Source organism: Anomaloglossus baeobatrachus, chromosome 7, assembly GCF_048569485.1.
Source record: "Anomaloglossus baeobatrachus isolate aAnoBae1 chromosome 7, aAnoBae1.hap1, whole genome shotgun sequence".
NCBI lineage: Eukaryota > Metazoa > Chordata > Amphibia > Anura > Aromobatidae > Anomaloglossus > Anomaloglossus baeobatrachus.
The window spans coordinates 74,634,286-74,648,053 of NC_134359.1; the positions used below are offsets into that span (position 1 = coordinate 74,634,286).

At 52.0% G+C, this 13,768-nt stretch overlaps 1 protein-coding gene across 1 annotated transcript in view; it reads left to right on the forward strand.

Moving 5' to 3' along the window:
- DNAJC10 (DnaJ heat shock protein family (Hsp40) member C10) overlaps positions 1-13,768 on the forward strand; it is a 136,067-nt gene that overhangs the window by 92,835 nt on the left and 29,464 nt on the right. Inside the window, exons 14-16 of the mRNA XM_075317416.1 lie at positions 6,916-7,043; positions 7,764-7,880; positions 8,020-8,121. Of these exons, the coding sequence (XP_075173531.1) occupies positions 6,916-7,043; positions 7,764-7,880; positions 8,020-8,121 (347 nt within the window). The remainder of the gene's footprint in view (positions 1-6,915; positions 7,044-7,763; positions 7,881-8,019; positions 8,122-13,768) is intronic.

Consider the following 13,768-nt stretch of genomic DNA (forward strand, 5'->3'; position numbering starts at 1 on the left):
TGCGGCTCTCAGATTGACGGCGTGGCTCTTGAGTCCTGGATCCTGACGGCTTCAGGCATTCCCTCTGAGGTCATCTCCACCATGACTCAGGCTCGGAAGTCTTCTTCGGCCAAGATTTACCACAGGACTTGGAGAATTTTCCTGTCCTGGTGTCGCTCTTCCGGCCATGCTCCTTGGCCGTTCTCCTTGCCGACCATCCTGTCTTTTCTACAGTCAGGTCTACAGTTAGGTCTGTCCCTCAATTCCCTCAAGGGACAGGTGTCGGCTTTGTCGGTATTGTTCCAGCGGCGTATCGCCCGACTGGCTCAGGTGCGCACCTTCATGCAGGGCGCATCTCACATCATCCCTCCTTACCGGCGGCCCTTGGATCCCTGGGACCTTAATCTGGTCCTCACGGCCTTACAGAAACCCCCTTTTGAGCCTCTCAGGGAGGTTCCTTTGTCTAGACTTTCACAGAAAGTTGTCTTTCTAGTAGCCATAACTTCTCTCAGGAGAGTTTCTGATTTGGCTGCGCTTTCTTCGGAATCCCCCTTTTTCGTGTTTCACCAAGACAAGGTGGTTCTTCGTCCGACTCCGGATTTTCTCCCTAAGGTGGTGTCTTCCTTCCACCTTAACCAGGACATTTCATTGCCCTCTCTTTGTCCGGCCCCTGTGCATCGCTTTGAGAAGGCATTGCACACCTTGGATTTGGTGCGGGCGCTCCGAATCTATGTGTCTCGCACCGCCGTTTTTCGGCGGTGCACCTCACTTTTTGTGCTAACCACGGGTCAGCGCAAGGGCCTCTCGGCTTCTAAACCGACCCTGGCTCGTTGGGTTAGGCCGGCTATCGCCGATGCGTACCAGTGTTCTCAGGTGCCTCCCCCGCCGGGGATTAAGGCGCACTCGACCAGAGCTGTCGGTGCCTCCTGGGCTTTCAGGCACCAGGCTACGGCTCAGCAGGTGTGTCAGGCTGCCACTTGGTCCAGTCTGCACACTTTTTCTAAGCACTACCAAGTGCATGCTCATGCTTCGGCAGATGCGAGCTTGGGCAGACGCATCCTTCAGGCGGCTGTCGCCCATTTGTGAAGTTAGGTTTTGCCTACTTCTCAGTTTGGTTTATTTCCCACCCATGGACTGCTTTGGAACGTCCCATGGTTTGGGTCTCCCATGGAAGGAACGATAAAGAAAAAGAGAATTTTGTTTACTTACCGTAAATTCTTTTTCTTGTAGTTCCGACATGGGAGACCCAGCACCCTCCCTGTTGCCTGTTGGCAGTTTTTTGTTCCGTGTGTTTCACCGGCTGTTGTTAGTAGACAGAGTTCTGGTTTTGCCGAGTTTTACTCTATCTCTACTTATGGGTGGATGTCCTCCTTCAGCTTTTGCACTGAACTGGGTAGATTGTCATCCAGGGAGTGTATATAGCCCGGAGGGAGGAGCTACACGTTTGAGTGTAGTACTTTGTGTGTCCTCCGGAGGCGCTAGCTATACACCCATGGTTTGGGTCTCCCATGTCGGAACTACAAGAAAAAGAATTTACGGTAAGTAAACAAAATTCTCTTTTTTCCTGGACGACCTTCTAGCAAGGCTTCATCCAGTGCAGACTGTCAGCGGAGTGTCTCGCTCACTCGCTGCGGAGTGTCTCGCTCACTCTCGTCACGCTTACAAGTCCACTCTGACTCCGACCCAGGACCTTGCGTCCCTAGGGATGCAATTCGAGACTCTGCTGGCACTTGTGAAGCTGCCCTTAGTCAAACAGCAGTCCCTTCATCTGGCGGTTCGCTCTCTGCTGAGGCTCCGCCGTCATTCCATCAGGTGCTGGGTCAGATGGTGGCGTCATTGGAAGCGGTTCCCTTTGCCAGTTCCATCTGCGTCCCCTGCAGCTGGACATTCTCCGCTGTTGGGACAAGCGGACCTCTTCCTTGCACAGGCTGGTGGCTCTGTCGTCACAGACCAGGAGCTCTCTTCAGTGGTGGCTTCGGCCCCTCTCTCTGTCCCAGGGACGCTCTTTTCTGGCCCCGTCCTGGGTGATTCTCACCACGGATGCCAGTCTATCCGGCCGGGGAGCAGTGTTTTCTCCACCGAGCACAGGGCACTTGGACTCTGTCCGAATCAGCCCTCTCGATCAATGTGCTGGAAATCAGGGCTGTACTCCTAGCTCTCGTAGTGTTTTTCACCACCTGTCGGTGGGCAAGCACATTCGAGTCCAGTCAGACAACGCGACAGCAGTTGCCTACATCAATCTCCAAGGCGGGATTCGCAGCCGCCTAGCAATATGGGAAGTTCAACGTATCCTTCAGTGGACGGAGGACTCCAAGTCCACCATATCCGCAGTCCACATCCCAGGCGTTGAAAACTGGGAGGCAGATTCTCTCAGCCGTCAAACCGTGGACAGCGGCGAGTGGGCCCTGCATCCGGCAGTGTTCCGGTCAATCTGCCGCAAATGGGGCACTCCGGAAGTGGATCTAATGGCATCCCGGCACAATAACAAGGTCCCGGTTTACGTGGCTCGCTCCCACGATCCTCAGGCCTTGGCGGCGTACGCGCTGGTTCAAGATTGATCTCAGGTCCGTCTGGCCTACGTGTTTCCCCCTAGCTCTCTTGCCCAGAGTCCTGCGCAAGATCAGAGTGGAGGGCCGTCGGGTCGTACTCTTCGCCCCAGACTGGCCCAGGCGAGCTTGGTTCCCAGACCTGCTCCGTCTGTCCGTAGAGGTGCCTTGGCATCTCCCGGACCGGCCAGACCTTCTCTCACAGGGTCCGTTTTTCCGCCAGAATTCTGCGGCTCTCAGATTGACGGCGTGGCTCTTGAACCCTGAATCCTTACGGCTTCAGGCATTCCTTCCGAGGTCATCTTCAACATGACTCCGGCTCGGAAGTCTTCCTCGGCCAGGATTTACCACAGGACTTGGAGATTTTTCCTGTCCTGGTGTCGTTCTTCCGGCCATGCCCCTTGGCCGTTTTTTACTTGCCGACCATCCTGTCCTTTCTACAGTCCGGTCTGCAGCTAGGACTATCCCTCAATTCCCTCAAGGGACAGGTCTCGGCTCTGTCAGCGTTGCTCCAGCGGCGTATCGCCCGGCTGGCCCAGATGCGCACCTTCATGCAGGGCGCATCTCACATCATTCCGCCTTACCGGCGGCCTCTGCATCCCTGAGACCTTAATCTGGTTCTCACGGCCTTACAGAAACCCCCCTTTGAGCCTCTTAGGGAGGTTTTTCGTTGTTTCGTCTTTCACAGAAAAGTGTTTTTCTGGTGGCCATAATTTCTCTCAGGAGAGTCTCTGATTTGACTGTGCTCTCTTCGGAGTCACCCTTTTTGGTTTTTTCACCAAGACAAGGTGGTTCTCCGTCCGACTCCGGACTTTCTCCCTAAGGTGGTGTCTCCTTTCCACCTTAACCAGGACATTTCATTGCCTTCCTTTTGTCCGGCTCCTGTGCATCGCTTTGAAAAAGCGTTGCATACTTTAGATCTGGTGCGGGCGCTCCGGATCTATGTGTCACGCACCGCTTTTTTTAGGCGGTGCACCTCTCTTTTTGTCCTGACCACTGGTCAGCGCAAGGGTCTCTCGGCTGCTAAGCCGACCCTAGCTCATTGGATTAGGTCGGCCATATCCGATGCCTACCAATGTTCTCAGGTGCCTCCCCCGCCGGGGATCAAGGCGCACTCGACCAGAGCTGTCGGTGCCTCTTGGGCTTTCAGGCACCAGGCTACGGCTCAGCAGGTCTGTCAGGCTGCCACTTGGTCTAGTCTGCACACCTTTTCGAAGCACTACCAAGTGCATGCTCATGCTTCGGCAGATGCGAGCTTGGGCAGACGCATCCTTCAGGCGGCTGTCGCCCATTTGTGAAGTTAGGTTTTGCCTACTTCTCAGTTTTCTGTTTATTTCCCACCCATGGACTGCTTTGAGACGTCCCATGGTTTGGGTCTCCCATAAGGAACGATGAAGAAAAAGAGAATTTTGTTTACTTACCGTAAATTCTTTTTCTTATAGTTCCGACATGGGAGACCCAGCACCCTCCCTGTTGCCTGTTGGCAGCTTTCTTGTTCCGTGTGTTTTCATCGGCTGTTGTTGTAGACAGAGGTTCCGGTTATTCCGGGTTTTACTCTATCTCTACTTATGGGTGGATGTCCTCCTTCAGCTTTTGCACTAAACTGGTTGGATTTGTCATCCGGGGAGTGTATATGCTCGGAGGGAGGAGCTACACTTTTAGTGTAGTACTTTGTGTGTCCTCCGGAGGCAGAAGCTATACACCCATGGTTTGGGTCTCCCATGTCGGAACTATAAGAAAAAGAATTTACGGTAAGTAAACAAAATTCTCTTTTTTCTTGTTTTTCACCAGGACAAGGTTGTCCTGCGTCCGTCTCCGGAGTTCTTGCCGAAGGTGTCTCCTTTTCACCTGAATGAGGATATCGTGCTTCCATCTTTTTGTCCGGCACCCACTCGCTCCTTGGAAAGGTCACTACACACTCTGGACTTAGTACGAGCGCTCAGGATTTACGGTTCAAGAACTGCGCCTTTCCGCAAATCAGACAACCTGTTCGTCCTGTCTTCTGGTCCCAAGAAGGGCATGCCGGCATCCAAGGCTACCATTGCCAGATGGATCAGGTCAGCCATTTCGGAGCACTACCGAATCAGGGACAAGTCCCCTCCGAGAGGAGTAAGAGCCCATTCCACCCGTGCACTTGGGGCGTCTTGGGCAATCAGACACCAGGCTTCAGCCGAGCAAGTCTGCAAAGCCGCAACGTGGTCCAGTCTTCATACCTTCACCAGGTTTTACAAGGTCCACACCCAGGCATCAGCAGATGCCTGCCTTGGGAGAAAGGTGTTGCAGACGGCCGTCGCACACCTCTAAAAAGGTAGTAAACATGTGTACAGAGCGTTGCTACGGAATTTGTGCTTTGTTTTGGATCTGTAGGACGGCTTATGTACCCACCAAGGGACTGCTTTTGGACGTCCCATGGTCCTGTGTCCCCCACTGAAAGCGATAGAGAAAGAAGGATTTTTGTGTACTCACCGTAAAATCTCTTTCTCTGAGTCTTCATTGGGGGACACAGCACCCACCCTGTTTGGATTGTGAGGTCTTCATTTACCGGATGTTTCCCGATGTTGTTTGCGGGTCACCTTTGTTTCCATCCGGCTATTATATATATACGTGCCATAAGGCACGGTGTGTTTTTCACCACACATTTTTCTCGTGTATTACTTTGTTTAGTTATGGTTGTTCAGGTCTCTCCTACAACTGCTTTTGCACAAAACTGGCATAGTACCGCCTCCGACTCGGGGTGTACACTGCCAGGGAGGAGCTAACTCTTTTTATGCTCACTTAGTGTCAGCCTCCTAGTCACAGCAGCATACACCCATGGTCCTGTGTCCCCCAATGAAGACTCAGAGAAAGAGATTTTACGGTGAGTACACAAAAATCCTTCTATTATATATATATATATATATATATATATATATATATATATATATATATATATATATAAATGTGTATATAATATAGTTTGCTCGCACTTGATTGGGCCATCGATGGATGACACGCTCCCCCCGAGGTTGACAGCAGGATTTAAAGGGAATCTGTTAGGTCAAAAAAGCGTTCTGACCTACAAGCAGGAGCCTGTGTGAGCTGCTAACCCCTTCCTACCCATCCCTGTGTTGTTATATTGTGTAATATGAAAGTAATAAAATATGTTTTATTACTTTCATATTCCCTATGTAAATAGCAGAGGGTCTAGCCCCATGGGCGTCTCATCGCCCTGTGGGCGTCTACATGCCTTCCATGGTATCATGCCCCTGTGGGTGTGATCCCATGGATTTACATCAGCGACGTCACTTCTGCAGCTTCAGAATCTCGCTTGTGCGCACTTATTATTCTCACCGCCGCCTCATCCTGGCGCTTGCTTCTCGACTTCTGACGCGCACTGTGCATGTCCGGAACCGCAGGAGTCTTCTGAGCATGCTCAGTGCACGTCAAAAGCCGAGAAGCAAGCACCCGGATGAGGCGCGCGAGATTCTGAAGTAGCGACGGTCACGTGGCTGATGTAAATCCATGGTATCCCGTCCACGGTTGCGTGATACCACAGAAAGAATGTAGATGCCCACAGGGCGATGAGACGCCCATGGGACTAGAGGCCCTGTAATTTACATAGGACATATGAAAGTAATAAAACGTTATTTTATTACTTTCATATTACACAATATAACAACACAGGGATGAGTAGGAAGGGGTTAATAGCTCACACAGGCTCCTGCTTGTAGGTCAGAATGCTTTTTTGACCTGAAAGGTTCCCTTTAACTGGTTAACAGCCTCTGGGTTATCTCCGATCCATCGGCTGTTAAGGTACCGTCACACATAATGAGATCGCTAGCGAGATCGCTGCTGAGTCACGGTTTCTGTGACGCAGTAGCGGTCCCGTTAGCGATCTTGTTATGTGTGACACCTACCAGCAATCAGGCCCCTGCTGTGAGATCTCTAGTCGTTGCAGAATGGTCCAGGCCATTTTCTTCAAAGGCGATGTCCTGCTGGGCAGTACACATCGCCGTATTTGACACTGAGATCGTTATACAGGTTGCCACTGTGACCTGTATCGTTCCTGCATCGCTGGTAAGATCTGACTGTGTGACATCTCACCAGCAACCTCCCAGCGACTTACCTGCGATCCCTATCAGGTCGCATCGTTTTCGGGATCGCTGGTAAGTCGTTGTGTGTGACTGGGCCTTTAGAGGCACTCGATGGCTGATTAAATCAGCCCTCATGTGCAGGGAAAGATATGGGCTCCGCGTGCAATCCACCCCATCAAAGGCAGAGAGATGACCTATGACATCTATAGCACGTCATGGGTTGTTAAGGGGTTAAAATTCTTTATAGAAAGTTTGAAGTTCTTAATCTTGTAATTTCCACTAAAGTAATAAATATTTTTTTTTCTTATGTTATAAAGGAAAAACAAATGTTTATGAATTGGTGACTTTTGCAAAAGACAGTGTGAACGCTCACGTTGTTACACTGGGACCGAAGAATTTCCCTGGGAACGAGCAGGAACCGTGGCTGGTGGACTTTTTTGCTCCTGTGAGTAGAAGGGGGGGTTTATTTCTTACAGTGTGGAAAAGTCTGGGCCGTTTTAAGGACTTGCTCTTTTTCTGGACTTATTCACACGGGTTATTTCTCCATAGAAGAAGCGTGAAGGTAGAGAGAGACCGCACTCAATCCGCTGTGAAGGATATCTTTATTCAAAACGGTGCAGGGTGGAAGGCTGGAGACACACTGTGAGCTGGCTCCACAAGAATGGACGACAGCTGTTTCGCCCCAAATTGGGCTTCCACAGGTCCGTGGACCTGTGGAAGCCCAATTTGGGGCGAAACAGCTGTCGTCCATTCTTGTGGAGCCAGCTCACAGTGTGTCTCCAGCCTTCCACCCTGCACCGTTTTGAATAAAGATATCCTTCACAGCGGATTGAGTGCGGTCTCTCTCTACCTTCACGCTTCTTCCATGGACCTTGCTTCATGACCAGCACCCCGCTCTTGGATTGTCGGACCCTCCAAGCTCTCCACTCAAGCACAGGCACAGGCGGTACCACAAGCGATATTGCAGGTAATCTGCGGTGGTGCAGGACTTTGCTTCTCCCCTGCTTCATTACACTATTTCTCCATAGAAGTCAATGTGTTGCCATAATTGGGCTGTTAAGTTGAAATGATAAACCACTCTTAAAGGGTGAAATCTGCTGTAAGGGTGAAAGTGTAATGTCAGTATACTTGTGAGTCTATAGCTTTTTCTTTCTTTGATGTGTAGTGGTGCCCTCCATGTAGAGCCTTGCTGCCAGAATTGAGGAAAGCTTCCAAGCGAGTATTCGGACATGTGCGATTTGGCACTCTGGACTGCACGATTCATGAAAGTCTCTGCAATATGGTAAGTGACTGGACTCTACAGTATATCATACAATATAGACGTGTCTTACTCTCCCATTTGTTTGAAAGGTTAATATTATCATTATCTATTCATGTGCACATTAAAGAAATGTTAATACATTGTTATTGTTCTGTTACAGCATAACATAAGAGCATACCCGACCACCGTAGTATTCAATCAGTCCAATATCCATGAATACGAGGGACATCACAGTGCGGAGCAAATCTTGGAGTTTATTGAGGTACTGAATGTATTTTAGTTGCAGCTGTCGAGTCATCATCACTGGTAGCCGGATTTAAAGGGGTTTTCCTGTGCTGCTCACTTTCATATCAAAAGGTGAGCGGCACTGATCGCGAGTGTCTGCACATACGTGCCAGGACGTGAGCAAGATTGGCCGGCACCCGCCAGGATGCGAGCTTGATTGGCCGGCACCCGCCAGGATGCGAGCTTGATTGGCCGGCACCCGCCAGGATGCGAGCTTGATTGGCCGGCACCCGCCAGGATGCGAGCTTGATTGGCCGGCACCCGCCAGGATGCGAGCTTGATTGGCCGGCACCCGCCAGGATGCGAGCTTGATTGGCCAGTATTGTGCTTCTATCCTCTTCATAAGAATGTGTTCAGCGCTCTACAACCCTTTTTCTTTATCGTTCCTATGGGAGACCCAAACCATGGGTGTATAGCTTCTGCCTCCGGAGGACACACAAAGTACTACACTCAAACGTGTAGCTCCTCCCTCCTAGCATATACACCCCCTGCTAGCCAGTCCTAGCCAGTTCAATGCTTTGTGTTTCAGGAGGTCACACACACATGCATTCTCTGATTTTTGATTTTTTTCTTTGGATCAAAGATTTGGAAGAAAAGCGGGTCCAGTCTGGACTCCCGGCATGTCCCTTCTCACCCCACTGTGTCGGCGGTGCTGTTAAGGTTGATTTTCCAAGGCTGGAGCCTTCACATGCCGCGCTCCTTCAACACCCTCTGAGAGGCTCTGGTTTGAAGTGGGAGCCAACACGGTTCTCACTGCTTTGCAGGAGACCGGTCTCCATCCACAGCCCTGTTCAGGATCCTGTCGGACGGAGCGCTCATCCCCCAGGGACCTGGCACCTGCGTCTCACAAGCTAAGTACATGAGACGTTATTACCACAGAAAGTGGTCTTTCCAGGGGTCCTTTATACTTTATTTTGTGGGGAGAGTGTGTTTTATGTTTGTGTTAACATTTCCGGCCGGTTCTCCAGTTTTCACTGGAGAACCGCGCCGATGGTGCCTGCACGCCGGCCGCATGTTTAAATCTAGGCCCCGGCTTCGCCTGAGGCCTAGTTTCAGTTTCCACTGCCTCTGCTTGTCAGTCACGCAGAGAGACAGGATGGCTCCGCCCAGCGGCTGTGCAGCACAGGGAAGGGACACTCCTCACTGAGGAAGGATTCCCTCCCCTGTCTACCTCATTTGCCGCTCTCAGAGTAGGCCCCGTCCCCTCTCCTCGCTCCGGTCGCCATTTTCTCAGCGTTCTCTGTGCCTGCATAGGCACAGAGATTCCACATTGTGACAAGTGGGGGCCTGGGCTGAGGGACTGGGGGCACAAAAATGTCTATTAAACGGCCTAGCAGCCACAACCTCCGGTTTGTGCAGCTGCTTATTTTATCTGTTAGATACTCTGCTGGGGGCCACTCTGGTCAGAGCCCCCACCTCTACAGCATGTCTCACATCAGAGCAAGGCTGCAGGGCTGTTTTTAATTTGCACTGTATGAGGACTCGTACGGCCTGTACCGAGCACATAAACACAGGAGAGCAGAGTCAGCCTGGAGGCTCATCAGTGGTCCCTCCAGCTGCTCCGGCTTCGGTGGCTGAACCCCCGGTTTGGGCAGAATCCGCTCTTTCCAGGGGATGACCGTCCCGGACTCTGCGGAGCATGCATTAGCCCCCTTCTCAGGGTGTTTCTGCTGCTACTCGCTCAGCAAAGCTCACGGAGGACTCTCCTTCTGGTCTCAGACCCCGTCCTCCTAAAATGGAGACGCAGGGTCCCCTGTCCTTCCCCGTCCCGCAGCTCTGATTCACGAGCTGACTCACTGGACGAGGAGGATGTCCCTACAGGGGCTCGGACGCTACTTTATGTACCATTGATCTGTCCGAAGGTGACGCAGATGCTAATGATGGGATTGCGTCCATTATACTTGTACTGGACCTCCATCCGCCTGTATCAGGGGAGCACTCCCCGCTGGCAGAAAGGCATCAGTATACCTTAAACAGAACAAGGAGTGTGTTCCTTACCACTCTAATTTTCAGCCCACTGTGTCCAGGCCCACAGCCTGTCCTGTCAGACCCCAAAGCGGAGTTCTGATGACTGTTTCTCCCTCCCACCAGTGGTGGTCAAGGAGTGAGCTAATTCGCCAAGGGTGGTCCCTCCGGTGTCTAGACTTTCAGCTCGGATAGTTGTATCAGTGGCTGACGGCACCTCTATAGGGATCCCACTGTACATTACTTTTGTACTGGACCTTAATCCGCCGGAGTTACCTTGCCTAAGAGAACAAGGAGTGTGTTCCTTAACCACTCCAGTTTTTCAGGCCTCTGTGACCAAGCCCAGAGTCTGCTCTGACAGACGCTTCCCATGAAGCGTGGTTCTGATGACTGTTTCCCTTTCCACCAGTGGTGGTTAAGGAGTGGGCTCATTCACCAAGGGTGGCTCAGCCCGGGCCGTTATATCAGTGGCTGATGGCTCCTCATTTATAGTTTTGCTGTCCACCAGGTTGTCCTTCTGGCCAAATCTGTTTAGGGGCGGCAGGAGCTTCGTTCTCCTCAGCTTTATAGCAGTGCGGACTTTCGTAGCCTCCTCTGCTTCTCTAGAGGAGATGCGTTCCCTCACAGGGACTCTATGCCCGAAATGGTTGCCTGAACTTCCAGATTCAGCCTTTTCATCCTATGCCATGTCTGCCATGCTGGAGACTCTCACCGCACCGCGGTGGCCTCGGCTACTTTCCTCGCTATCCGCAGGCTCCTGTGGCTTCGGAAGTGGAAGGCAGATGCTTCTATAGAAGTTCCTTGCTGGGCTCCCTTTTGTTGGGACCAGTCTTTCGAAAACAACTGGATGAAATTGTTAAGGAAGCTTTTGGCGGGAAAAGTTCTTCCATGCCACAATCCCAAATCAGGAAACCTGTCCAGGGCAGGAATCAGCGGAGGTTTTCGTTCTTGCGTTCCTCCATCTGAGCGTTTTCTAAGCCCTCGGCCTCGTCCACTAGTTCGGCCAAGGATCGTAAAGTCCAAATGGCGCTCGAAGCCGCGTCGTCAGAAACCGCAGGAGATGCTGCCACTAAGTCAGCTTCCTCCGGGCTATCTGGCCACGCCAGCAACGTCCTTGGTCGGTGGCAGGCTCTTCCACTTTGGCGACGTATGATTTTAACACGTCTCCGATCAGTGGGGGCGGGATTACTTCTCCATGGCTACAGGATAGATTTCTATCCACCCGCCAAACAGATTTTTTTCTGTCAACTCCCCCCTGTTCCAAGGCCGCCGCCTTCTCACAGGCCGTGGCATTCTTGCAGGCCAATGGAGTAATTGTACCGGTTCCCAATTGGGAACGGTTCTGAGTTTCTGCTTAAATCTATTCCTAGTCCCCGTAGAGGGCAGGTACTTCCGACCTGGATCTCAAGCTTTCAAGCATGTTCAGGTGCGGCGTTTTCACATGGAGTCTCGGTCTTGTTCCGGGTGTTTTCACCGGATCAATTGATAACCCAAGGACATTCCCTAGCATCCATCGACATCAGAGATGTCTATCTGCATGTGCCAATCGCAGCTTCTCACCAGCGTTGGCTACGTTTTGCAATCGGAGTGGTCCAATTCGTGGCTCTTCCCTTGGAGTTAGCCACGGCCCCTCGAGTACTCTCAAGGTTGGGGCAGCTGTGATTAGGGTCCTGCACCCCTAGAGGTTGGCAGTGATCTTTTGCCCTGAACGGCCTTCTTGTCGGTGCAGACTCTTAGCAGAGTGCCTCGCTCACTCTCGCCACGCTAACCAATTCGGGTGGCTTGTCATTCTGTCCAAGACCACTCTGACTTCGAACCAGAAGTTCACGTACCCAGGGACGCAATTCGAGACTCTGTCGGCACTTGTAAAGCTGCCCTTAGTCAAACAGTAGTCCCTCTGCTGGCGGTCGACGTCGTTCCATCAGGCACCGAATACAGGTACTGGATCATATGGTGGCGTCAATGGAAGCGATTCCCTTGCCCAGTTTCTCCTCCTCGGAGGCTGGATATTTTCCGCTGTTGGAACAAGCGAACTTCCTCCTTCCACGGGGTGGTGGCTTCGCCACAGACCAGGGGCTCGTTTCAGTGGTGGCTTCGGCCACTCTGTCTCAGGGACGCTCCTTCCTGGCCCCGTCCCGGGTGATCCTCACCAGGATACTAGTCCATCCGACTGGGGAGCAGTGTTTCTCCACCACGGAGCGCAGGGCGCTTGGACTCTGTCCGAATCAGCCCTCTGGATCAATGTGCTGGAAATCAGAGCTGTGTTTCTAGCTCTCTAAGCCTTTCACCATCTGTTGGCGGCTGGGCACATTCGAGTCCAGTCAGACGACGTGACAGCGTTTACCTACATCAACCTCCAGGGCGGCACACTCAGCCGCCTGGTAATGTTGGAGGCTCAACGCATTCTTCAGTGGACGAAGGACTCCTAGTCCACCATATCCGCAGCCCACATCCCAGACGTGAAAACTGCGAGGCAGATTATCTCAGCTGTCCATCCGCGGTCCACGATCCTCAGGTTTTTGCGGCAGACGCACTGGTGCATGTTTGGTCCCAGCTTCGTCTGTCTTACGTGTTTCACCCTCTAGCTCTTGCCCAGAATCCTGCGCAAGATCAGTAAGGAGGGCCGTCGGGTCATTCTCATACTCCAGACTGGCCCAGGCAAGCTTAGTACCCTGACCTGCTCCATCTGTCCGTAGTGTTGCCATGGCATCTTCCGGACTGTCCAGACCTTCTCTCAAAGGGTCCGTTTTTTTCCGCCAGAATTCTGGATTCTCAGATTGACGGCGTGGCTCTTGAGTCCTGGATCTTGACGACTTCTGGTATCCCTCCTGAAGTCATCTCCACTATGACTCGAGCTCCGAAGTGTCCTTGGCCTTTTGGCCTTGCCGACCCTCCTGTCCCTTCTACAGTCCGGTCTACAGCTTAGGACTATCCCTCTTTAAGGGACAGCTCTTGGCTCTGTCAGTGTGTGCCAGCGGCGTATCATCCGGCTGGCTCAGGTGCGCTCCTTCAAGGGCGCATCTCACATTATTCCGCCTTACCGGCGGCCTATGGAGCCCTGGGACCTTAATCCGGTCCTCACGGTTTCCGGAAACCCCCCTTTGAGCCTCTCAGGGAGGTTTCTTTGTTTCGTTTTTCACAGAAAGTGGTCTTTCTAGTGGCCATAATTTCCCTCAAGAGAGTCTCTGTTTTGGCTGCACTCTCTTCTGAGTCACCCCCTTTTTTGGTTTTTCATCAAGACAAGGTGGTCTCCGTCCGACTCCGGACTTTCTCCCTAAGGTGGTTGCTGCTTCCACCTTAACCGGGGCATTTTCCCTGCCTTCCTTTTGTCCGGCTCCTGTTCATCGCTTTGAAAGAGCGTTGCATATCCTGGATCTGGTGCGGGCGCTCCGGATCTTTGTTGAAGCGTGAGAGTAGAAAGAGACCGCACTCAATCCGCTGTGAAGGATTTCTTTATTCAAACACGTGCAGAGTGGAGGGCTGGAGACACACTGTGAGCTGGCTCCTCAAGAATGGACGACAGCTGTTTCGCCCAAATTGGGCTTCCACAGGTCCACATGTGGAGCTACGGCTACACCCCTTTTAAAGGAGTGCTCACAGATTGCCCCAGACCACATAAAAACAAATAGGAGATTTGTGTATGCATATAAAATACATGT